Raw genomic sequence first — 25,252 nt, 5'->3', positions numbered from 1 at the left:
ATTGGTATTGTGTCTAAACTTAAGGAACATGAAGTTCATGTTTTCCATGTGATAATTTTTAAACTTCCATATATAAAAAAGAAATTAATTTTGCCTTCTTAACCAAAAGATTGTAAATTGATTGCATATTTTGTTGTTAGTAGATTGGATATCTGCTGATATTCCATAACTATAATTTTGAAAACCTTCTCTGAATTAAAGTGTTGGTAATTTAGAGTGAGACCAGAAGTATGGAATGCCTCCATTGCATTGTTCCTTGCATTGCGTTAGTCAGGGTTTCATCAGCTGGAAATTTCATCAGCTAGAAATTGACATTGTTTACTTTGAGATGTGCTTGTAGCTGTTCTAAAAGTGCTTCATATCTTTGTCTTTGGAGAACAGGGGTTAACAAGTAAAGTCATACATGGTTTCTCTTTTCTCTCTTAAATAAAAAGTTGCCATGCAATTTCAGGAGTTGGTAACTAATACATAATGAACATCTATTGAATTTGAAAAATCATTACTAGCTAGGTAGTCAGTAATAGACATGATGGCTTGTTTAAAATAGATATTGTGTAATATAGCAGAGCTACTTTTTAATTTGAAGTATTTTAATTATTAGGTGGAAACGAACAGTTGCAGCCAGAAGGTCAGGAAGATTTACGAGAATTACTGAAAAAGACACTGGAATTCTGTTTATCTAGGTAGGTGTTTACCTAAATGGACCAAACTGGAGGATGACTAACAGCTTGGGATGTATGTTAATACATTTCTTAGTTGTTACTTAAAACTGAGTGGAAAGGATGAGAATTTGGAAAAAGTAACACACAAATTTCAGAGTGTTGTGTTGATGTACCTCTTAAAGCTTACCTGAAAGCTCTGTACCTAATGCATAAACTGGCAATTATATGGGTTTGAAATGAGAGTAGTTACAAGCAATTACAGATCAGGTGAATTTTTGTGATCTTTACTGGTCATAATTAAAACTGAGTAATTTAAGCTATTTAGCAAGCTTTAAGCCAGTGATTTTCATTAATTAGCAAAAATGCTGAAGGAATCTGTCTTCTACTATGTGATGAATTTTTGTCTTGTGTTTATTGGACAAAGTTAATCTATGACATTTCTCTTTTTTTTTCCTCCCAACAGAGAAAATCTTGCCAGTGACATGTACCTTATATCACAGATGGACAGTGATCAGTATGTGCCAATAATGACAGTAGCAAATCTTGATCATGTCAAGAAACTCAGTACTGATATGGATTTGATTGTTGAAGTGCTGAGATGTAAGTAAAAGTTCCTCAGTGCTAGAAAGCATTTTGGTTATTGGTGTAGAACTATTAATCTGAATTTTTCATCTCTCTTACTGTATTGCAGTAAAATGCCATTATTATTCTGTACAGCATTAAGTAGCCCAAGCAGCTTAGATCATCAGTTATAGGACTGTAGTTTTATTAAAGCTACTCTGTATTCCAGCTATTGAATAATGATCTATGCACATAAGAATTAATGATTTTAAATTGTGGGATGTGGTAGGACAACTCACATGATTGGGGGATCATGATGGATATCTTTAGATTGTTCTGTAAAGACAGGCAGGGAAAAAGGGATGGAGGAGTCTCACTCTCTTAAGGAGAACCTTGAATGGATAGAAATCAGCTGCATCAGTCATGGAAGCTCTGTGGAGTACCTGTGGGCCAAGACCCTAGGGGGTGTTTCCAAGGGAAATCTTACAGCTGGCATCTGCTGCTGACCTGAACCAGGACAATAAGGCCAACAGAGCAATATTTGTGTCACTCAAGTGAGCTTTGGGTCAGCCAAACCTGGTTCCTGCAGTCGGTTTCAGTGGCTTAGATATTTGTGGGAAGAGCAATACAGCAGCTCCTGCCATCCATCAAGTTTCTGGAACAGGCAGAGGACTGTGTCCCCATACAGGTGTTAGATGTGCCAGCCAGCAACGAGGCACTGCTGGACTCACTGCTCAGAAACTGAGAAAACCTGCTCTGTATGTCTCAGTCAGGGGGAGCCTTGGCTGCACCAATCATAGAACTGTGGTGTTTGGGGTCGTGCTGAGCACACTGAGCATTTCTAAGGTTTTGTATTTTGTAAGAGCAAACTTCAGCTTGCTCAGAGCACAGCTGGGAAGAATTCTGTGGGAAGCTTCCATGGAAGATAAAGGGAGTAACTATACTAGTGCTGGGAGTTCTCTCCTGGAAGCACAAAAACATTTCATCCCCTGTAAAGGTAAGGGAAGTAGGTGGATCAAGAGACCCCCTTGGCTTAACTTTGTGCTTCTGAGTCTGCTCAAAACAAGAGAGAGGCATACCAGAGATGGAAAAGTGAATGAATGCCTGGTGAGAGCTACAAGGGCATTGCCAGGGTGTGCAGAGATGCAGTTATAAATGGAAAATCTCAGCTCAGAGTGTACTTGGCCAGAGCTACAAGTTTTGTAAAAAACTAGAAAGGATTCTTCAGGCATGTAAATGATGAACAGAAACATTGTCTGCTTGTTTCTTAATTCCAAAAATATTGGAGGCTCTGCTTTGCATGTCTATGTTCACAGCATCTTTTGGAGTCCAAAGCTCCTAGCTTTTTTGACAGCTGAAATGCATTCTTGTCTTTTCCCTCTTAGCGTTGCCTTTAGTTCAAGTGGATGAAAAGGGGGAAAAAGTTCGGCCAAATCAGAATCGCTGTATTGTGATTTTACGTGAAGTACCTGAATCTACTCCCATTGAAGTAAGTGTTCCCTTGTTCAGTAAAGAACACTTTTCCCTTAGGACTTGGAAGTTAGATTTTTTCTAGATTTAAATGCACATCACATTTTTTTCTACTACACTGTTAGAAATTAACAGCACTTCTTAAACTTACTGTTTTTGTTTGGATAAATATTTTTGGTAGATGCATGTTGCTTATAGCAAGGCTGTGGTAGAACCTGTAGTTCTGCAGAGGGCTGAGAAACTGATAGTGCTGTCTTGGGTGGAGATACATCTATTTCTTGGGCTTTGTCCTACTTATATGCACTTGGTGCTGAGATCCTTGGATAAATAGACAAAGATGAAAGAAGATAAATCTTAGACTAGAAAATGCCACTGTTGCCCCTTGAAGCTTGCTCAAGTAAAGTAGTTAAAGCTTTGTAAACATTTCTATAATGTTGAGGTGAGAGGTGTCAATAAGTCACTAAGGATCTCCCCTGGCTTGTGGAATGACAGGAGATCTTCATTATTTGAAAGATACTTAATGCCACTCCAATGAATCAGGGACTATGACTGATGGAAATATTAGAAAAAAAATTATGGTGTTGTAATTAAACCATCTTGAGTTTTCAAAAAGGAGAAGGTGCAGGTTTTTGATGATGATGATGGTATATATTTTAATTTCTCTTCTATTTAATTTTACAAGGAAGACTAAAGATTCTGAAAGAGTTGCTCCTCTTAATAACCATCATACAAAAATCAGAAGTACTGCAGTGTAGAAGCTGGTAACAAAAAGCTAAGTGGCCTTAGTAAACAGGAACACGAAACAAAATGCTAAAAGGAATTGAAGGGAAGAAGTTGGAAATGTACTATGTACATGGCTTTAAAATAATGGCTACTTCTAGCTTTCCAAATTAAATGTAGCCTTACAAAGACACCCTAAGTTTTAGTATTGTAGATTTTTTTTTCTGTCATGAGTTCATCAGGTTGGATATATTAGCACTGGATGTTCACTCTTAAATGTTTGACAACAAAGTTCAGAGGAGTCTTTATTTTCAGAAGTATTGGTCTCCAGTGAAATGCTTTATACATTTTGTTTAAATTTGTTGTGCTGGAAAAATCTGGACTTAACTAACCAGATTTAATAGCCTATGTTTTCTAGCACAGCAGAGTCGGGCTTTATTAAAGCAGCAAAGGCTGTAAGGCCTCCCAAGTTGTGTTGCCTTTTGATGCTGCTCACCTCAGATCTGTGACAAAATATACTTTAAAAAGTATGCAAATGAATTAGAACAAATAAAAAATCCAGGGTCTGTTTTTTCTGTAGAAACTAGCCAGTCATGTTTGAGGTAACATCAGCCCTGTTTCAAATACATCAATCTGTAAACATTTGAGTTAAAGCTTTACTTGCAGGTTTCTGCTGAAAAGACAGGATTTTCCTGTCCCATGCCATATGCACAGGTTTTCATGTGGCTCCATGGTTTTGGGGACAGGGGAGAAATAGACATCTTTCTGCACTTGATACCAAGTTTAAATGTCTTCTCTGGCCTAAATAGCTCCCAGCTAGACCTCTTGCAGTATGGCCTTAGACAGTGCTAGTTTTAATTCCTTCCAGGGGGAGACTGGAGAGAGCTGACACTGCTGCAGCTGTTCTGAACTACTCTGTTATGTTTTGTAAGCCCAGCGGTGCTGTCCTTCTTTCTCAGTGTGTCAGAGTTTTGCATTTTACATTGATGTCTTTTCTTCTCTCCATCCATCCCCCCTCACCTCCCCACCTCCTTATCAAACCACTTTCCCCAGGAGGTTGAAGCACTTTTCAAAGGAGACAATTTGCCTAAGTTCATCAACTGTGAGTTTGCCTATAATGACAATTGGTTCATCACATTTGAATCGGAAGCTGATGCACAGCAGGTAATGCTGTTTTTTGAAGCTTATTAGAATGTAAAAGTAAATAAGGATGACAAGAGGATGAATTGACAGGTTGGAAACTGTATTACAAATCTGTAACAATGTAAAGAAAAACATAGCCCACGCTGTAAAAACAGTAATGCTTCCCCTTAGGTTGTGTCCAATTTGCAGTAACTATTAAACATAACACTTAAGAGGTTTTTTTATCTTATTCACATATCCTGACTTCCTGGCTAAAGCTATGATTTTTTTTGTACTGAGAGTGTTGACTTTTTTGGGTGACACATTGAAATCCTATAATCATAACCATTAGAATCTTGTTTTAATGCTACTGAAGCACTTAATGATAAGTTAAATGTTGCTAAGTGCAGGTGATGTATGAGATTTTGCTATACTGTAACATTAGCGGACACTCCAAGAATTATTGTTAGGCCTAGCCTGTCAAAACTGAAGTTTCCTTTATTTAAATTATATTTGACAAATCTAACAATTTCTTGTTTATAAAGGCTTACAGATACCTTAGAGAAGAAGTGAAGACTTTCCAAGGAAAACCAATTAAGGTAAATAGAGGTTTATGATGTTAGGGGTGGGCTGTGTGTGTATGTTCTGGGTTTTGTGGTGCTCACTGTGATTTCTAATGTAAAGTTAAGTAGTCCAATCTCAGCAGCCATTTCATCTGGAGGTGGGTCTAGAAATGTAGCACATAGGACTTCAGCTCTCCTCTTCCTCATTTGTGGCAGTGGTATATCCACCCAGCATCAGGGGAGCATTCCTGCTGTCCCTGCAGTGACTGATAAGTGTCCAGTAAAAGTTTGAGAGCTGCTAATTTGAACCATCCTGATATAATTCGAAAGACTGCTGTGATAAGTCATCTAATCTCCTTTGCAGGCAAGGATAAAAGCAAAGGCAATAGCTATAAACACATTTTTGCCAAAGAATGGATATAGACCTCTGGATATGAACCTCTACACGCAGCAGCGCTACACAACATCCTTTTACATCCCTCCAGTATACAGTCCCCAGCAGCACTTCCCACTGTACAGCTTAATTGGCCCACAGACCTGGTCAGCCACACACAGCTACCTTGACCCTTCATTGGTAAGTCTCTTGATTCTGGAACAGTTGTGTTCTTTTCAAAGCTGATACTATTTTCTTATTGAAGTGTAGGAAACATACTTATCCTGAAGAGGGGAGTTTAAGATTCTGGTTCTTCTTGAAAAACAGTCCTTCAGAATCCTTGCCATGGTGTACAAGATGGATTAATTATTTGAAAATTGTGTCTGATCTCAGACTGGAGTGTGATTCTCTTTTTAAACCTTTTAGATTTTGAGGCAGTTCCTTAGTAAAGACTTGTCAAGATACCAAGTTCTTCTTACAGGAAGTTAGATTGTAGGTTAACATGCTGAATTGCCCTGTTTGGCATGTTCTTAAAGCAGAATATTTTCTGTGCAATGGTAACATCTCTTTTGGCAATGAAAAGTGAAATTGCTTTTGCTAATTACAAAAATCGCTTTTAAATTGCTTTTTAAATTATTTTCTTAAAGGGCTGTTGGTAAGGCTTGAAGCTAGGATGGTAGCAATAAATCCTTAAATACTCTAATGAGATATCTACTGTATCCTGCAATGCTGCTTCTGTCTTCTGCTTTGTGACACTCATCAGAATTACCTTGGCCCCTTCTAGTTCGCCTTTGTTACCCTACAAACACATGGAGTTTCCTGTAATGACTGGGAGGCTCAGGTTTCCTATCTGGAGCCTCTTTCTCCCCTCTGGAGATGCCTCCTTTACTTGTGGCTCAAAGAAGTGAGGGGAACAATGCTCAAAATTAGAAGTTCTTTAGATGTTTTTTTTGGCAGAGGATTAAAGTGTCCTTGAATAAACTTGAGCAAACATCCTCTGAACTGAACCACAGCTAATTAAAAAGTTGGTGTGCTGAACACTTCACACACAGGGAAGGGAACCAGAGGCCTTGCAGGGGGAGGTGTTCTGGGGGGGATGAAGAATGTGGAGGAGACAAGGTAACACAGTGAGCAGTGTTGTTCCAGGAAAAAGCTGTCTTGTTAAGCAGCAATGAATTTGAATCTGCCTGTAGATAAACTGAGACTAAGGCTGTTGCACAGTCTTGCTCTGGGATACTGAATGAGCTGGATGGGAATAACACAGAAGACAAAGATTAATAAACCACAGGTTCAAGCTCATCATACTGTGTATCTACTTATGTTATCCTGTAACCTTCTGTATCCAAGAAAGTTAGTCCTATCTTTTGGGGAAGACTTGATGAGTTTGCTAGCATTAAAGATCTCCAACTTTTCTTAGTCAAAACAGGAAATCAACTGTCTGTGCTTTGCTTTTCACTGTTCTGCAGTGTATTGTCATTGGTTAGCTGCATTTTATGTACATGACTGTAACGTGATGTTTCTTGATTCTTTTGTAGGAAGAGCTATATTTGAATAGGAATCACTTGAGGAGAACAGGGACCCTGAGGAACCATGACACAGCAATAATTTTCATGAGACAGGGTTGCAGTTTGCATGTAGAGACTTGTGTGAAAATACAGCAAAGTTTCTCTATTCTCCTTCAACATAAACTCTACTCTCTCTCATCTCTAATTTGAGATTGAATACCCCAGTCATGTGGGCAATACCATTTTAGTTCTGAAACTTGAATATGGCAACACATGTCCTCAGGATTCTAAAACTACCTCATTCTTCATCATGTGCTTAAATCATATTCGAGAAAAGATCTAGTTTTTCCTGTTTGGAAATTAAAAAAAAAGAAACTGAAAAGAAGGTGTATTTGAACCAGATGACTTCTGTGAATGTCAATGTGAATTATTTTGGTATAATTGGAAAATGGGGAAAAATTTTTTTTCATCCAAAAGGATCATACATCATTATAAAGAAAGAAGAGTTGAATATTGCTAAGGTCCTTGATAAGTTCAGTGTCTTCTCATTTTTTCAGGTTCAGTGGTTGCTTACTAGCTTTGATGGAATTTTTCAGGACTCATGTTGTAACTCTTAAACCAGAAACACTTCAAAGCATATTTTGATGAAACTTTGTTCCTCAAGGAGCTTTGTTACAGGCCTTCTTTAATGGCCTTTTTGTGAAGCCTGAGGGAGCATTTGCTGTCATGCATGCTAGGTTAGGCTAGCAGTAGTTTGATATGACAGCTTTGGTGTTAAATTTTGTTTTCCATTGATTAATGATTTAACTTGAACAAGAAACTTTTTTCAAGTTTAAATGTACCTTTATAGCAAATGGTCTTAATCATAGCTGTTTCTCAAAGCTTAATAGAATGTAGAAGGAATCTTTTTGTTCTGCATTGTAGTTATTTTCAGGGGAAAAATACAAGCAAGCATTTGCTAGTGCTAACAGTAATGTTCCTTAAATTAAACTCCCACATTTAAATAAAAAATACAAAAGTGTGCTAGTGAGGTTGGAGAAATGACTGTGAACCTGCTTCAGGTTTTGAGGCATGTACAAGGCGTTAGTAGGCACCCACCCCAGAAAATGTTGTTTCTTCAGACAAGAAGACAGTGTTTCACATGTAGAATAAGGTGGTAAGATCTGAAAAGCATCAGAATTCCACTTAACATCCACTTATTCTCTAGGCTCTATTTAGATGTCACATGGAAGTAGAATGAGGAACTAAAAGGAAGTTGTTGGGGTTTTTTAAGGGAGGAATTCATGTACAATTGTAAGAGAAACAGTTACAGGCCATGTAGATTAGAGACTCTGACAAAGGAGTATCTTGGTACTCCAAAGCCATGTGTAGTATGGTGTGAAATAGGAGGAGAGCTGTTTAACTTACAACCAAGAATTTTGGCTTGATGTTTTTCAGTTCTCTTGAACTGTCATAAGTTGAATATGTGTAGTGGCTGACTTCTCAAAAAACAGAAGCTTGGGGTTTTTCCAGAAATTCTGTAAGTCAGCTACAAGGCACTAGACAGATGCTCTATTGCTGTTTGAGACAACCTTTTGAGTACTGTCCTGCACAGAATCACATAAAATATGGGGTTAAGAAAAGTAATACTCCGTTTGTTTATAATGATGAGCATGCAATACCTTTTTTTAGGTAACACCATTTCCAAATACTGGATTTATCAATGGGTTCACATCTCCAACCTTCAAGCCTGCTGCTTCTCCACTGACAACACTCAGACAGTATCCTCCCAGGAACAGGCAAGTTCATCTGTCTTTTAACAATACTGTTGTATTATCTGGCACATGGGGTTTTCATCTGCTTATTTTAGTAACACCAGCTCACTTGAGAATACTTGTGAAACGGAACCTGGTGCCAGAGGTGAGGCCAAAGGGCAGATGGTGCTTCTGATGTTAATGGATGCAGTGTTTGGAAATGTAAATGGACAGTCTGAAAGCTGAGAAATTGTGTGTTCTGTGATTTAGGGTATTCCGCTGAAATATTCTGGGCGATGACATGTCATCAACAGGATTATTCATACAGTAAAGCTCTAGTTGAAAACAGACAGGGAAAAGGTTAATTTTGATAATTCACATGACCCGTTACAATGAATGTTGATCATTCTTATAACTGAAATAAGTGATAAAGGAGTGAAGATCTTGCTTCTGAATTCTGTGAACAGGCTTAGGCCTCAGAAGGTCTCTGCTAGTGCGCGTATGTTGAAATGACTTTTGAATTTATAGGAATCCTAGCAAGTCACATATACGCCATACAATACCCAGTGCAGAAAGGGGACCTGGGCTTCTAGACAGTCCTACAATATTCAACTTTTCTGCTGATCGTTTAATCAATGGCGTCAGGAGTCCACAGACGCGGCAGCCGGGCCAAAGCAGGACACGGGTGCAGAGTGCCACCACCAGCTACACCAAGAGGGAAGTGGGGACTGGGAGGATGGAACAGACCAGCCTTGACTCGTCCCCTGGATTAGGGAGGGGGAGGTGAGTGTGCTTCATGGTTGTCCTCTGAACAGCCAGGTGCTGCTGCTTCTGAACTGCTCTGTTCAGTGCAGATGTGGTATTGTTACTGCTCTCAATGCTGCTTTAAACTCAGACTCTCCTCAAACCTAAAATCTTGCAAAGTACTTCACAGAAAGTGTTAAATACAGAACAAAGGCAAAGCAGACTTGCATGCTTTCCTACCAGATGAAAATCATTATTGGCAACTGATGAACTGTTTAGATCTATAGGATCTTCTATCGTTTCTTCATCTGGTGCAAGAAAGTTTTCTTATATTATTTGTTTGACATTATTCAAGGAGTTCTGCCCAATTCCATTGTTCAGCATTGCATATTGTACACCTGAATGTGTGTTAGCAGTGCTCATTCTTCACTTTTTCAGTTGAAGGATCAGAATTTTGACCAAACTGGGCATACACAACAGCAAAGATGATGGATTGGTATGGAGGGAGGAAAAACTGCTACAGGCAACTAAGGAAACTATTGTTATGTTTTAAAAGCAACCTAATAAAACCCAGAACCAACTACCTGGGGAGCTGAAAACTGGCATATTTATAAATACAGTTCTAATAAGTGCTTCATAAAAGTATTCTGCAGCTTTGATAATGGCTGTATTTATGATTCCAAGTAAATCACATTTTGAGTGACTTACTGAATTGGAAGATAAGTGTTTTGCAGATGATCCTATTTCAGACTTGTATCATTGCAAAATTAAATGGGTATTTTGTGCAAGGGTTGTAATACTTTTCTAAATCTAATTTACCAAATTGTGTTATAACTAATGGATGAAAGCATGATTAAGAACTCAGGAAACAAGATTGCTCAAACTATAGACTAAAAATGTGCAGGAACAGTCAGTACTTAAAATGATATTATTTTGATGTTTCAGTATTGAATACGTTTAGAATAATGAAAGTCAAATTAACTTAGAAAATATATTGAAACTGAATTAGAATGCACTGCAAATTTTACTGTACTGCTTGGAGGGGCTTTACCTGAAGCAGGGCTGGGGGTGAAGTGCTAAAAATGTTTTGAAGGAGCCTTACCTGGCTATTCCTGGATTGGAAATAGTTAGCTGTATTTCAGAAGTTACATTGGTGTACAAAAATTTTTGACCCCCTTATTTATATACTGTAACATTTTGTCTAATCCTTATATGTATCTCTACTGTGATGTTTTTAACACAGCAATTAATTGTAACCAGTTTATTCTTACCTTGACTTGCATAAGATGTATCCCTTTATTTTAAGGAGAGCTTGCTAGGAATTTTTCCCTAAAACATTTCTTAATAATATAACCTGTGCAGTATGAAGATGGATGAAATAGCAATTGGAATTAATTTTTCCTGTTTTCATTAACTGCTTTCCAACCATTTATAGGTAAGGTTCTCATATCTGCATTCTTTCCCTTAGGAAAAACTCATATGGCTACCGAAAGAAAAGGGAGGACAAGTTTACAGTGAGTGTTCATGATCTTATTTGTCTCTAATAAAAGCAGGGTAACAAGGCAAGAGTGTGGACATAAGTTACTGCAGAGGCAGTTGTACATTACAGTTGATTAAAGACAGCAGCTCATTAGTCACATGAGTTTACTGCATTTGGGTATCAGAGCTGATTTTCCATTAATGCAGAAGTCAGGAAAAAGTTAACATTACTCTTAGAGTAGCAAAAAATTCCCATCTCAGTTTTTGTCATCATGCCAGTGTTCACATTCAGGAATGGCTAAACAGCTGAAGTTGAAAACACTTGATAGTTCATTATCAATCAGTGACAGTGAAAAACATTATATAGATCCTTGTGGCATAATGTGTAGCAAAAATATTTGTTATGAAGTGATCAGTTCATTTTCTTAAATGCCTCTTCAGGTGCCACCAGGTAAGGGTATGCTAATACTATTAAAATACTGTGGTTTTGGGAAACTTAAATTCAAGGTTAATACCAAAGTAGACTTGATACATGAAAAGGCTGCACTAAGTGTAGAAGAGAAAAAAACATGTTTTTATAGGATTTAAGGTTTGGTGTGATAAAACCAGTCATTTCTTTGCAATTTATTTTTGCCACATGGGGATATTCATGAAGTTGAACCAGGTTATTTCCTTATTCATGTACAGTTGTAAAGTAACACTACTGCATGGGCCATAACACTTCCCTAAAGGTCTGGAATCACTGCATGTGTGTGTTTGTGGCTCCTGCTGTTGATTGGCCTGAGTGAACTAGGACAAAGGAGCAGGAAAGTTTAGCAAGTGATTCCTCCCTTTTGATTGCTTTTAGTTCTCATCAAACTTCCCAGAGGCAGTGAGACCAGATTGCCTGTAGATTCTTCCTTTTGCCCTTTCAAAGCTGCTTGAATTTTTAGAGTGAAGTTTTCCTATTAACTTTTTTCTATATTTAAAAGAACAAGGAAGTGCTACAGGTTAGGTGTGAGTGACTGAAGTGAAAGGATTACCAGCTGGTAGATGTGAGTTCTTTGGAGACCCACAGTTCCCTTCTGTCAGCACCAGGCTGTAATTGCAGTCTGTGCAGCCAGGTTCCTTCCAGTCTGTTCTGGGCCAAGAAACTTTATTCTGTAGTGTCCAGTGCTGCACCATCAGCAGAGGTGAGAGCTGCTGCACACCCAGGACTGTAAGGAAGTGTACTTGGAACCAAGAAATGAAAATTTTCCCTTAAGACTGTGGAAATAATTGAATCCAGTATCCTGTTTCTTGTGTAATGCTGTAGCAAATAGATAGTGTGCACAGGACACCACTAAAACCAGTATATTTGAATGGAGTAATGAATTCTTTAGAAGATTTTTCTTTATAAAGGAAAAAGTATAGAGTTGTATGCACATTTACATGAAAAAGAGCATGAAACTTTTTGATCAGATTTTTTATGAGGCCGTAGACATAAGCCAAGTACTGAATCTACAGGAGGTTAGCTTGAGAAATTTTATGCAGTTAGCTTAAAACTTGTTGAAGTCCTCCCTTATCCTGCTAATTTTAGATGTTAATGCCACTCTTAATATTTTGAGGGTTTTAGGATTCAACTTTGTAACTTAAAATGTAACATAAAAGCATTTGCTATTGCAGAACTTTAGTCCCCTTTAAGAAGAGTGTGTGATTTGAAGAATGACTTCTAAAAATTCGAATTGTTCCTCTTGCAGTTTGAGCTGGATTAGTGTAGTCTCTCTCCCTGACCTTTGACAGGTCATCTGACTTCAGTTTTGGACATTTGCAGTCTCCATTGCTGTAGCATTCTTCCAGGGAATAATGCTGGGTCAGGAGCAGTGATTGGAGTTGCAATTGTTCTTGCTTCTGTATTTTTTCTTTCCCTACTTCCCTCTTGACACACAGTTCTTTGAACATTACATATAGTTTGTGAAAAGACCTCAAAAGTAGTCTTATATCTGTTGTTCTTTTTGTTCAGAAGCATTGTTCTCACATTCACACCATCTTGACTATATACTTGTGTTTTCCTTTTCAAAATAGGAACTGTTTCAAAGTTTGGTTTGCATTTGATATTTTGCAGCAAAGATCATCTTAGCACAGGCCACAGCACAGTCAAGAAACAGTTCTTTGAAGAAAAACTTCTTTGTTTACATGATGTAGGTGAAGTTAATTTGTAACTTCAGTTACAGCATATTACAAAGGAGTTTTATTTTTACTGTGTAAATATAAAATAACTTGCAAATCCTTACCAGCATTTCTCACAAGTGATCTTAAACCATGGTACTTTTAACTCCTGAACTGCTCTCTATAGTGCAAAAAAGTTGCATTTAACACACAGGTGGTTGTTTTGCTTGAGACATTGGTTTTCTTCTTAGAATTAGTTATAAAGTGTCTGTTTCAAAAATAGTTTTGACTCTTACAATTCTATTTTTACACAGTGACAAAACAGATTAATACTAATTAGATGTAAATTGTTATTGTCTGTACTACATACAAGGCATGCTATCTTACCCTTCCTTCATATATCTGAAAATAAGAGTCTTGTTGACTCCTGTGTTTCTATTTAGGATGTTACTAACTGTACATAAATGGGCATTATATTTTCGCCATATCATGGTACATAAACCAGTCTGTTTTCCTTTCTGTGTCACTGTGTCTGTCCTCAATGAAGAGTCAGTGAGAACTTCTTATTGTGTCAGTGTCCCTAAAGCTGATGCATATACCATGATATTTAAATAATAATTAAATATTTTAAGGGCAACAGTGGAAAATGAAAGCATCCATTCCTCGGTACTCTATGGGTTTTTTGAGGGATGAGATGGGGGGACCTTCTCCAGGGGTTTGCTGATACAAATCAAGTGAAAATACAGTTTAGAGCTGCATATCTTTTCTGTCATCTAGTGCAGTAACCCCAACCTGGTATTTCTATTCCAGAGAGGCCAAACACAGTCTCCACCACCCCCAAAACCTCCATCTCCCAGCTTTGAATTGGGTCTGTCTAGCTTTCCTCCATTACCTGGGGCTGCTGGCAATTTAAAGACTGAAGACCTGTTTGAAAACAGACTGTCCAGTGTGGTAATAGGAACGTCAAAAGAAAGAGTGAGTAGTGGATGTTCATTTTGGTTGGGAAAACATACCTCTTGCATACCTCCTTGTTTTCTGATTTGGTGATCTGTGCATGGAAAAACTTGTGGGTTTACATGGATTGTAAGAAATGGTCTTTAAAAAGAGCTGTCAATTGATGTGCTGCTGCCTTCTTCAGTTATATCTTAGAATTTGTTGGGTATTCTCTTTGAAATGGTGTGGAATATGGGTACCAGCTTAATAAGTAGATGTTAATAGCAGAGATTAGAAAATATGCTCTTTGCTGTACATAACTGCCTCAGGCTTTTTGATAGACTCAGGTGAAAAATATGTGGTAGATTTTCCCTCCTGCTTGAAAGTAAGACTTCTGAGTTTTATATAAAACACTTTAAAGTGACAAACTTCTAAGCACCAAAATAAAGAAGCTGCCTACATAATCTCAGTACACTAGGCATCATAGCTGGAACAAGAACTGCTACCAAAACCAGCTGGATCCCAGTGTTGCCTTGTCAAATTGCTCAGAAAGATAAAAAAACACCAGAATAACTTGGCAATCACTGCTGTATAGATGTAGTAGAGATGCAGTTGAAAATTAATGTTCAGTAGTTTTTCATAGATTTCATTCTTAGAACTGTCTCTACCATGCCATCTGTGAGTGACAGTATGTTCTTCTCCAGGAAAACTCAAATAACCCTCTGCAGTGTGGAATTCTCTGGGCTATGAAAGTCTGTATTGGCTTTTTTTGATAGCTGAAATGTAACTTGTGTTGTTCTAGCTGTACCACAGCTGAAGAAGTGAAGCCCTGGATTAGCAGTGCAAAGTGACGTGGTGAAGTGGTGAACAACCACAGTCTCTGGTGTCTTCTCCTGCAATAAACTGGGTTTAGAATGTTTTCTTTGGTGCCCGTGTGTCAGAGGTTGGTGAAGAAAGGGGGAGGCAGCAGGACAGTCTGCACCCAGGGCAGTGACTGTACAGAGAGCCCATCTACTCTGTCTCCTGCAAGTGGTAGGAGGGGCTGCTGTGTTCCAGGATTGCATTTAGTAGGAATGTGCAGTTCAGAGCCATGGTAAAAACAGTGTTTAACTTTCTGTCAGCCAATACTACAGATGGTAGGCTTTTCTTGGCTAAGATCTATTAGTTATGAAGTGTTTTACCTCTGTTACTTATGAAGTGGTTTTTGACTATTGTACTTTAGATTTTAAATACAATTCCAGGACGAGTTTTTATTGCTGCAGCTGAAAACCCTTTGTTCCCCCATTACAGATCTAGTAGTTGCTTTGTACTTATGATAAAGAACTTAGACTTCTCTCCTGTAGAGGCAGTCTTCATATCAGTCAGGCACTTAGGCTTTATGATACTTGCAGTGCACTATCACATTAAAAAGCATCCTTCAATTTACCAGTTTCATTTTCCAGCATACAGGAGTTATTCTGTACCATTGTGTGAAAAAAAGGGATTATGCTGCCTTTGCTTGTTGGCATTTAAGTAAAGATTAAGATAACAGCAGCTGGCTCCAAAGAGCAATTGTGTTCTGCTACAGAGCTATTTGAGCTAACATCAGTCTTGCCAATGTATACAGGCTGCTTTTCACCTTGATCTCAGTGTTTTTTCATGTCACTTGATGTGGTGTTACAAAGCACTGAAGGAGAGTTACACAGTGCTTCCCTTGTTTCATATAGAAGGGTGAGTCCAGTGTATGGGAGCTGAGGGGGACTGAAGGTCTATCCTTTCCAGCAGTTGTTATGCAAGCATTGTATCTTAATGCTCTTTGCCTAGTGATGCTCTTCTAGAAGTAGCTCTGGGGAATGGCAGGTAATAATCATTCCACATTTTGTAACTAGGAAGTGCAGCATTTTCAGATCAAGGCTGAGTGTTTTGGCAAGGAAAAGCTCTTGCACGTCTGCTTGACTTGAAGTTGTTCACACTTAACCATGTACCTGCAAGTTCTGATGCACTTGGGTCAGAATGCTCAGCAGCTTGCAGTTTCAAGCTTTTGCACACACTATTATAGTGAATAAACCTATAAAAGCTGCTCTGTTGTTTCTAAAAATTCACCTTTTGCAGTCTTACATTGAATCAAACTAGGCTTAGATCTACTGCAGTAATCTATGCTGCCTGATTTTAAAACAGTGCCATCAAATCCCATTTTCTTTTATAACAGCAACCATAGGAGTCTTAGGGTTATGCCCTTTTGAGTGGTGACTTGGCTGAGGGAAAAGGAGGGTTATCTTATTCCTTCTGAGCTTGTGTTCTCCCATTGCTTCCCCATCTGCATGCGAGAATCTCTTTGAGGTTTGGAATTTTTGAGACAGGTCAGAAGCAATACAAAGAGCATAGCACCCTTTAAAACAAACAAAATGGTTATAAATGTGAGATATATGTTTTTCAGTCTTTTTTCTTATTTTGTGACCATTTAAATTAACATATGCATCTTGAACCTATTTGACATTTATCTGGAAGTACAGTATCACTTGGCACTGGCAGAATCTTTTGAGGGCTATGGAAAAAGCCTTTGCTTGGTAGCAAATCATTATATTGGGATGATACAGAATTAGAGCTTTGAAGAATACAGTTCTTAGTGCTCAGCACTAGGAGACTTCTGTCTTCATAGGCTGCCTGTGGTTATGTCTACAGGTGCAAAGCCTGCTTTGTCACCAGCAGGTGCAGAATTTACAGGTGGAAAGAAGTCCAGTGAGTAGTGGTATTCCCCAGGGCTTGGTATTGGGACCAGTCTGATTTAATAACCTCATCAGTCATCTGGACAGGGGGATTGAGGGCACCCTCAGTAAGTTCACAGACAGCACTAAGTTGGCCAGGAGTGCTGATGTGCTGGAGGCAGGAGGGGAAGGGTCTGCAAGAGGTCTGGACAGGCTGGATTGATGTGCTGAAGCTAATTGTGTGAGGTTCAACAAGGCCAAGTGCTGGGTCCTGCATTTGGGTCACAAGAACCCCAGGCAGTGCTACAGGCTGGGGACAGAGTGGCTGGAAAGTGGCCCTGGAGAAAGGACCTGGGGGTGCTGGTTGGTTGACAGCAGCTGAACATGAGCCAGGTGTGCCCAGGTGGCCAGTGACATCCTGGCTTGGGTCAGCAATAGTGTGGCCAGCAGGACCAGGGCACTCATTGTCCCCCTGTCCTGGGCACTGGTGAGGCTGCACCTGGAATCCTGTGTTCAGTTTTGGGCCCCCCCAATACAAGAAGGACATTGAGGTGCTGGAGTGTGTCCAGAGAAGAGCAGCAAAGCTGGTGAAGGGTCTGGAGCACAAGTTAAGAGGAACAGCTGAGGGAACTGGGGTTATGTAACCTGAAGGAAAGGAGCTCAGGAGAGACCTTATCACTCCCTACAGCTGCCTGCACAGAGGCTGTAGCCAGGTGGGGGTTGGTCTCTTCTCCCAGGCAACCAGTGACAGGACAAGAGGAAATGGCCTCAAGCTGTGCCAGGGGAGATTTAGGTTGAAAGTCAGGAAAATTTTTTTTTTACTGTAAGGCAAGTTAAGTGTTGGAAAATGCTGCCCAGAGAAGTGATGGAGTCACCACCCTAGGAAGTGTTCCAGAAATGACCAGATGTGGCACTTAGTGCCATGGTCTAGTTGACAAGGTGATGATTGATTAATGATTCAAAGTGATTTTGTCATTCAGATATGTCCCAAATGGACTTAAGCTTCTAACTTCTTTGGAAATAGCCCCAGTGTGTTATCTGTGTTTCTAAATAAATGTAAAGGAAAAAATAACATGTTCATTACAATATCTGTATTGGATCCTTCTGTACCTTCCTATAGTCAATTTACTAGTATAAATCAAACTAGGAAGTGTTCCCTGGTTGTGCTAATTTTCAGGCAGACCATATTAATTGGATATTTTGATTGTCTTTCTGTGCCTTTTTTCCTCCTTCAGAACATTAATGTGGATGCAAGTACAAACACTATTCCATCAGGAATTCCTCGAGAGCCGTTACCAGTTTCTTCTACATTGCCCAGGACCTTTGAAAGGTCTCCTTCACCTCCCCAGCCTACTGAGTAAGCACTTAATTACATGGGTATAATTAGTCTGCTCTGCATCACATTTGCATTTTCTTTCATCAGGCAGAACAATGTAAATAGCTATTAAAATTTTAATCAATGAAAGAAGTAATATTTTGTTGTACTTGTAGTAAAGGCAATAAAGCTTAATTTCTGAACAATATCACAATAGTAATTCAATCATAATAGTAATTTAGCAGAAGAAAATTTAGTGTTGTGGTTTAGTTTCTGTGAGTAGAAGTTTAATGAATACCTTGCTGTCTTGTATTTAGATACCTTTGAAACACAGAGAGTAAACCCATGGCCCTGTGGGCAGTACTGATGTCCATACCATAAAAAAAGTTTTTGGTAACACTTTATTTGGAACTTGCAAATCAAATAGCTGAGTAACTAAATGCTATTAGAACATGACAAATTAGAGGTAGTGTCACGTTGCACAGGAATATATTTTTTCTATTTTTGATGGCATTTTTAATGTAATTCTAGTCATCATGTGCTAGGCAAATTATAGCTGTAACTACTTGCAGTCATACTCAAACTTTTTAGAGCTATTATTAAACTATTCATCTATCCTGAAGTTTTCATTTTTCATGAGCCTTGCTTCCTGCTGGATGATTACAGGGACTCCAAAGTTGTGGATAAACAGCAGAGAGAGACACAGAGTACAGAAAGACTTTCTTCTTCCACTCTGAGTACTGCATGTAAATCGGTACAAGTCAATGGGGCTGCCATAGTAAGTGACCTTATTATTCACTTTTTCTTAATGATCCAGTTTGCATTTAACAGAATATTTATTGCTACCCAGTGTTGCCTAATCATGTGAGCCCAGCATCCTAGAATTAGTCCAGCAGCTTTAAATTTGCTTGTTTGGCTTCATGATTACTTGCATGATAGAATGATGCAATTAGCAGTGCAAAAGAGACCCCCTTATCTCAATCTTTTTCTTGGTAGTATCTTTGAGGTAGAAGTATTAAAACATAGGTTGATATTGAAATCAAAGTATTCATTGTGTTTCAGCTGGTTTAGAGTTTGTAGGGGAAGTATTTTGCCCTGTGCCAGTACCCCATTTTTCTGGCATGCTGTTTTACATTTTACCTTTTCTTTAGCTTTATTGTCTATGCAGTTTTTGTAAACTACATACTCAAACCCTCGTCTGCATATTTAAGTGCATCAGTCTTTTGGGACAGGATTTCACCCTTTTTTGTTCATAAAAGATTTTTTTTTCCCTTAGGATGCTTTGTTTAACTCTGTCCTGTTTGTTTCTGATTGCCCAGGAACTGCGAAAACCTAGTTATGCGGAAATTTGCCAGAGAACAACTAAGGATCCTCCTACATTGCAACCCCAGAAAGAACAGAAGCCAAACACTGTAGCATGTGGGAAAGAAGAAAAAAAGCCCACAGAAACAATAGAGAAAAACAGAGAACCTCCTCCTGCAAAGTCACATCCTGGACAACCCAAAGACCAGAGAAGACAGTCAGGACGCAGATCGTCCCCTCCAGCCGTTGGCAAACGCTTAAATAAAGAACAGAGTACCCCTCCAAAATCTCCTCAGTGAAAATAACACCTGGGAGGGATTTGAGAAGAGGTCTGTTTCCCACAAATTAAACCCATGTTCCCACTAAGATACCTGAGAATGAGTTGCTGGTTAGGAGCTTGCAGTGATACAAGGCATGTAACAATGCCTGCAAGATATTTTTTTGTGAAATACTTTTTCCCCCTCTTGAACAAGCATTCTATTTTTCTGGGTATTTCTGGATAGTTGTTCTAAACCTTACATTTAGATTGGTGCTTAATTGGAGGTGAAGCTTAGTGTGATTTTCTTTTTTTCTTTTTCCAAGGTGTAAAATATTTGTCTTTAAAAAAAATCAACTTTTTATTAAGCCTCTCTGTGGCTGTGTGAGTGCAAGCTCTATATAGTGAGTTTTTTCTAAACTGTTAAGCAGAAACATGCTGCTGCAATATTTTTAATAAACTGGTCTGCAAGTACATATCTAAATTAGTGTCCAAAAGACTGATAACGGCAGCTAGTGTGTAGAGTGCAAGAAAGTAGATATATTTTACAAATTAGTATGTGACCTTGAAGATTTTTTTTTATTGGGCTGCTGTACTAAGTGTCAGCAAACAAACTTGCACTTTTAGGTTAAATGAGTAACTGTTTCTAGCATTTTTAAAAACTTAATCTTTTTTTCATGTTTTGCACACATAAAATGAATTCTACAGGGCACCATATAGCAGTCTTTCTGAAATATTTCCTTTTTTGACTTACTGCAAGCAAGTAACCATCTTCTCACTCCAGAATAAAACTGATGTTATAATTTGCAAATACAAAGCACATTGTGAATAGAAAGAATCAAGTCTGTGAGCTTCTATGGTGGTGAAGCCTGTTAGTGGATGTTATCAGGAGAAAGCAGAGTAGCCTTCTTGTGATAACCTTAGCTTCCCTGTGCTTGTAAGGGAGTTAACTGAGTCAGCGCTGTATATTCTGGTTACCCCTGTGCTCTGTGTAGACTTTTTTTTAAAACTCTGCCCCAAGTGCTCTTTGAAAGAGTTCATATCTTAGTCAGCCTTGTGTTGACATCTTCCTGTAACTACGAGCATTGGCATACAGATTTCAATTTTTCAAGCCGTGAGATAATGGTGTTTGTTTTGTGTGGTGGAGGAAGAGATCCCTGATATTTACCTCTGGGATGAGGTTTCTCACACTTATTTACTTTAGAAGTGATGCGCTTTCTGAAGGACAAGGATGCACTAAATTAGCAAGTTTCTAATAAAGTTGAATATAAATTATTTTTGTTTTAAAATGCCTAAAGCTTTTCTTTAAGTGTTTAAACTGCAGGAAGTTCAGACAAAACTCATTCCTGCTGACTATGACAGTACAGTTTATTCCACAAAAATGTTTATTTAAACAACTGATTTTTTTAAAGAATTATTTCCATCCAATATTTAAAGACTTGAATTTTATTTAAACTTGAAAATGACTTTGCCTTAACTTTTGTACAAGACAGTTTAGAGTTAATGAGGTCTGACCCCGTGGAGGGTTAGCATGAATGGCATACAGAATTACTCAGTTACAGTATGTATCTATTGTCACTGGTCTTACTGGGTAAACATACTGTAGTACAGGAACTAGCCGCAGTTTTTGTAATATACCTTAAAGATCTTAAGCAGTTGATCTTTTTCAGATTGTTGAAAAACCTGTAAATGCAAATAGTCAATACTGTATTAAATATGTGCACTTGGAAGTGTGTGCTTTGCTTGTACAGTTGTAAATAATCAGAACATATAAAAAGGTACCCTAAAGAAAAAAATCTGATAAAAATTATTGATATTATAAATGTTGCTGTTGAGCTGGATGTAGATAAACTAAATGTTGTGGTTTGAATATTACTTTAATTTGTTGTTTTTTCTTTTTCTTATTTTATTCTGGTGTGTTGAACTGACTCTGCCTCTTCACTGCAAAAGGGAAATGGAACGAAAGTCTTATTTGAAAGCCCTCAAATATTTTCCTAAAGTCCCTTTAAAACCAAACATTTTAACCAATTCAAAAGTGTTCTGCAATGTAAATAATGAATTTCAGCAGTCAAACTGTAATTTTTAAGTCATTAATAAAAAATCAAGTCTAATTGGGGAAAAACTTGACTGCTGCAAAAATATACACTGAAGCTTACTTGTCTGCTTTCAAGAGTATCAATGCATGGTTCATAGAACTGTAAAGTAACTATAGAAGTTGACTCCTGATAAATTTCCTATTACAAGCATCAATTGGTAACTAGTTGGCATTGTAAATCCAGCCTGTTGTATGCTGCAGAATTGGTCAAAATAGGGCACGTGGAGTCTGTTGATTTTTCCTGTTTCAAAAGCGCACTTTGTGAATGCTGAGGGAGGAGATAGGACCCCGACACCATCACCAAAACTGCTCAGCTCCTTCTGTCATTGGATTTTTAGCCCCTTCTCCTTTCCCCAGCGGCAGTGAAAGCAGTGGCTCGATTTGTGTATGGTTTAGGCCAGCTGTGTGACTCATTCTGTTTGTCTGCTGCATTGAAAGGCTTTACCAGCTGCAGACAGTGGCGAGTGGTCCCTTCCAGCGGCTGCGAGCGGCTCGTGCTGGTGCTCAGCCGGTGCCCCAGGTGATCTGTTGAGACCACTGGGATGTGTTGTGCTGTTCTAATGTGTTCTGCTGCCATTCGTGATAGGTCAATACACTGTAATTACTGCTTACCCAGCAACAGTCTGTTGCATCTAAAGTTAAAACCTTCCTCTGATGTGGTTTTATAGCTTTTTTTAAAAAAAAAAAGTGACACGCCAAATCGCTGTGTAATATACAATACAACTTCTCCTTACTGTATTTTGCTTTGAGATTTATTTCCCCCCACCCCCACTCAGTGACAAAATGGAGTTTTCGGAGTAGAGTTGTGAAGTTGCATGCAGACTGTTGCTATGATACAGAGAGGGATTAAAACATAGCTTTTAAAATTAAAAATCTCCCAAAAGCAGTAGCTGAGCTCAAGGTTCAGGGATCCAGTAATTAAAATTGGCATTTTACCCTGTTAGAGCTGCGTGGTGATGCTTTTCATTTTGAAAACAAGTCAAAATGGGATCTGAGGTTCTTCCAGGAATTTTTAAAAAAAGGTTGCTTTCAAAACTGAATGTCATTTCAGATCAGTCCCACCCTGTGACACTGTCACATAGAAACCTGTGAGCAGTGGCAGATTTTTTATGTTGCTGCCTTGTCCTTCAAAGCCTTGAGCCCTTGGCTTGGCAAGGCCCTTGGAGCAGGGGCAGTGTATCAGGAGCAACAGCTGACTGTAATGGTGCACACCTATCTCTGTATCTCCTTCAGCTCCAGGTAGGGGTTTTGTGCTTTGGAACCTATTACACTAATAGCAGCAGACAATCCAAGATTTCTGAGGACACCTAACAGCTGCCAATTCACGAAATAGAAGTGTAATATGGGAGCCTTTTTGAGGGTTTTTGTTTTTGTTCTTCTTCCATTAAGACTGGAATCAAGCTTACATGTAAACTATCAGTAATTTAAGTTTCCTTTTGTGTCATAAAAATGTAAAACTGTCTAATTTGAAAAAAAATATGTAGGTTATGAAAAATAAAGATTTAGGCACTGTTGAATTCCTGATTTTTTTAATTAAACATTTCTTCAGCAGTATTTTTCATTACCTTTTGTCTTTTGCTCCCATTTTTGGAAATTGTATATTTCTAATTTTGGGAAAAAAAAAACCTTTTGCTTTCCTGTTCAGCACAGCTCCTGTAACCATCACCTAAGGCTCTGTATCAGCAGCAAGAACCTCTGTGATATATTTGAAGGCTGCAGTGTCTTTCTCTATTCGGTAACTATGACTGGTTAACTTTTTTAATGCAAACACAAAAGCTGATGTGTTGCTTACTGAAGGTTCTATTCATTGGTTTCATCAATTTGTTAGATAAGGTATTGGCTTGGTCCTAAGTATGGATTTTAATATTTGGATTGGTGCTTTGGTTGCATGGCATTTGAATCTGGAGATGTCTTGGGATTGTTTTTGGCTTTAGCTGGTCTTAGAAGTTCTTCTCAAAGAAGATCTTGCTTCTAGGAAAGAAGAGCTTCTGGGATATCTTCTACATAAAAGAATATTTTGGAAATAATTCAAACACCACCCCATCACCCTCTTTTTTTGTTTTGTTGAGGCTTTTGTCTTATGCAGGTATATCTGACCAATTATAACAATGGATGTAAGCATGGAAATACTAACAATTGCTGTGGTTTATATGCATCTTGGGAAGTATTGCAGTATTATTCCTCATGCTGATGGTTCTGTAAGCTCCTGGACAGGTTAGACTGTTACTGCTTCTGTTTCCTCAGCACTTCTGTGCTCAGCAAAGTAAGCCAACACAGGAATACCAGCCTGCACTGGGCACTGTGAGCATCTCCAGGCTGGAAAATTCACCTAAACCATTGGGCTTTGGTGATGACCTGGGCTACAAGTAGTTGAAGGCAACCAGTTTTCACTTGAACAGGGAGTATCCTGTTCTGCCCTTGGAACAAAGTTTTCTACCACTTAATGTGTTAAAAAAAAAAGCATGGAAATTTGTCAGCAATGTTGCCACGATTCTAACGTGGCTGTGGAGGACCACCCCAGCTCTGACAGAAATTGGGGATCTATTTGTTTGCACAACAAGACTGGGCAGTGTCCCCTTTGTGCTGATTTTCCTCAATAAAAGTGGTGTTCATGGTGGCTGCAGCAATGTTCATGCTAAACACATGATTTTGTGTCCTCTTGGGCATCATGAGAAAGAGTGAATGTGGAAAATTATGTGCAATTTGAGCATCCAGAGCTTACTTACTGTCACAGAAACTAATTCATTATGCTTTCATCCTAAGGCTTCTTTAGAAAATAAGATTTCATGAAGTTTGAAGTTTTCTAATATGCTTTTACTTCACAAACGTTTACGTTAAAACCTCTTGTTCTGGTATAGCTGAGTTTTTATGACTGCAACCATTTAAGTCAGCAAAGTGATTGCATTTCAGATTTTGCTGGTGTATAGGTGAAAGCAATGTTATGCACTTCTCTGCTTTTGAGAGAATAAGCTCTGCAACAGTCTGGTGCCATCTGGTTATGATAGCTGGGTTACTGCAGCCTCCACTCATCGTGGGTAAACTTCTTGGGATATATTTCAATGCTTAACATGAATTGATCAGGTAGAAATTTAGTTCCTATGGAAGTGGCACATGTAATACAGTTCCTGAGCTGTTGTGCCAAACAAGCACAGAAATGCTGCAAAGAGGCTGGCTGGCCTCAGCTGTGACATTCTTCCTTCCTGTGTGCTCCCTCTCATCTGCACACTGGCTGCTCTGAAAAGTGCCCAGGAAAGAGGAGGGCTTGGAATAGGTCAGCAGCTTTTGTTGTACCAGCAGTTCAGTGGAGGGAGGAACAGGAGAAGAGTGATGATGGTCCTGGCAGGAGCACTGTACTACAATCAGCCAAAGTAAACTGAGTGTTGGTACAACTGGCTTATGACAAGTGTAAGGCAAAAATCTTGGCTTAAATGTTGTCTTGCTCCCTCCACAATATATATGGCTCCAGTCATCAAGCTTGGTGATTTTTGAGCCTTTTTCTCACAATGGAGAGTAGAAAGGGTCCAATTTCTGCTCTAGTGTTTTTGGTTATTATGTCCAAGCTGTAAATGTGCTAAATCTTTAATCTCTCTTATGATAGACTATTAAAG

The 25,252-nt window shown here is 38.7% G+C and overlaps 1 protein-coding gene across 3 annotated transcripts in view; it reads left to right on the top strand.

Annotated features, from left to right (window-relative positions):
* Positions 1 to 23,161, top strand: part of LARP4B (La ribonucleoprotein 4B) — a 55,432-nt gene extending 32,271 nt beyond the window's left edge. For 2 of the 3 annotated variants that reach the window (XM_063148140.1, XM_063148118.1), the window contains 13 exons: positions 602 to 683; positions 1,126 to 1,262; positions 2,609 to 2,712; positions 4,467 to 4,577; positions 5,081 to 5,134; positions 5,463 to 5,672; positions 8,648 to 8,754; positions 9,238 to 9,492; positions 10,922 to 10,967; positions 13,870 to 14,034; positions 17,912 to 18,033; positions 18,658 to 18,769; positions 19,311 to 23,161. In XM_063148140.1, the coding sequence (XP_063004210.1) occupies positions 602 to 683; positions 1,126 to 1,262; positions 2,609 to 2,712; positions 4,467 to 4,577; positions 5,081 to 5,134; positions 5,463 to 5,672; positions 8,648 to 8,754; positions 9,238 to 9,492; positions 10,922 to 10,967; positions 13,870 to 14,034; positions 17,912 to 18,033; positions 18,658 to 18,769; positions 19,311 to 19,592 (1,787 nt within the window). In that variant the 3' untranslated portion in view covers positions 19,593 to 23,161. The remainder of the gene's footprint in view (positions 1 to 601; positions 684 to 1,125; positions 1,263 to 2,608; positions 2,713 to 4,466; positions 4,578 to 5,080; positions 5,135 to 5,462; positions 5,673 to 8,647; positions 8,755 to 9,237; positions 9,493 to 10,921; positions 10,968 to 13,869; positions 14,035 to 17,911; positions 18,034 to 18,657; positions 18,770 to 19,310) is intronic. The other variant, XM_063148129.1, reaches the window with a different exon arrangement.
* The last annotated feature ends 2,091 nt before the right edge of the window (positions 23,162 to 25,252 follow it).

The sequence above is a fragment of the Melospiza melodia genome, chromosome 1, assembly GCF_035770615.1.
Source record: "Melospiza melodia melodia isolate bMelMel2 chromosome 1, bMelMel2.pri, whole genome shotgun sequence".
Classification (NCBI taxonomy): Eukaryota; Metazoa; Chordata; class Aves; order Passeriformes; family Passerellidae; genus Melospiza; species Melospiza melodia.
Note: the sequence above shows the minus strand (reverse complement) of the source record. Positions and strands in the feature narration are given on the sequence as shown.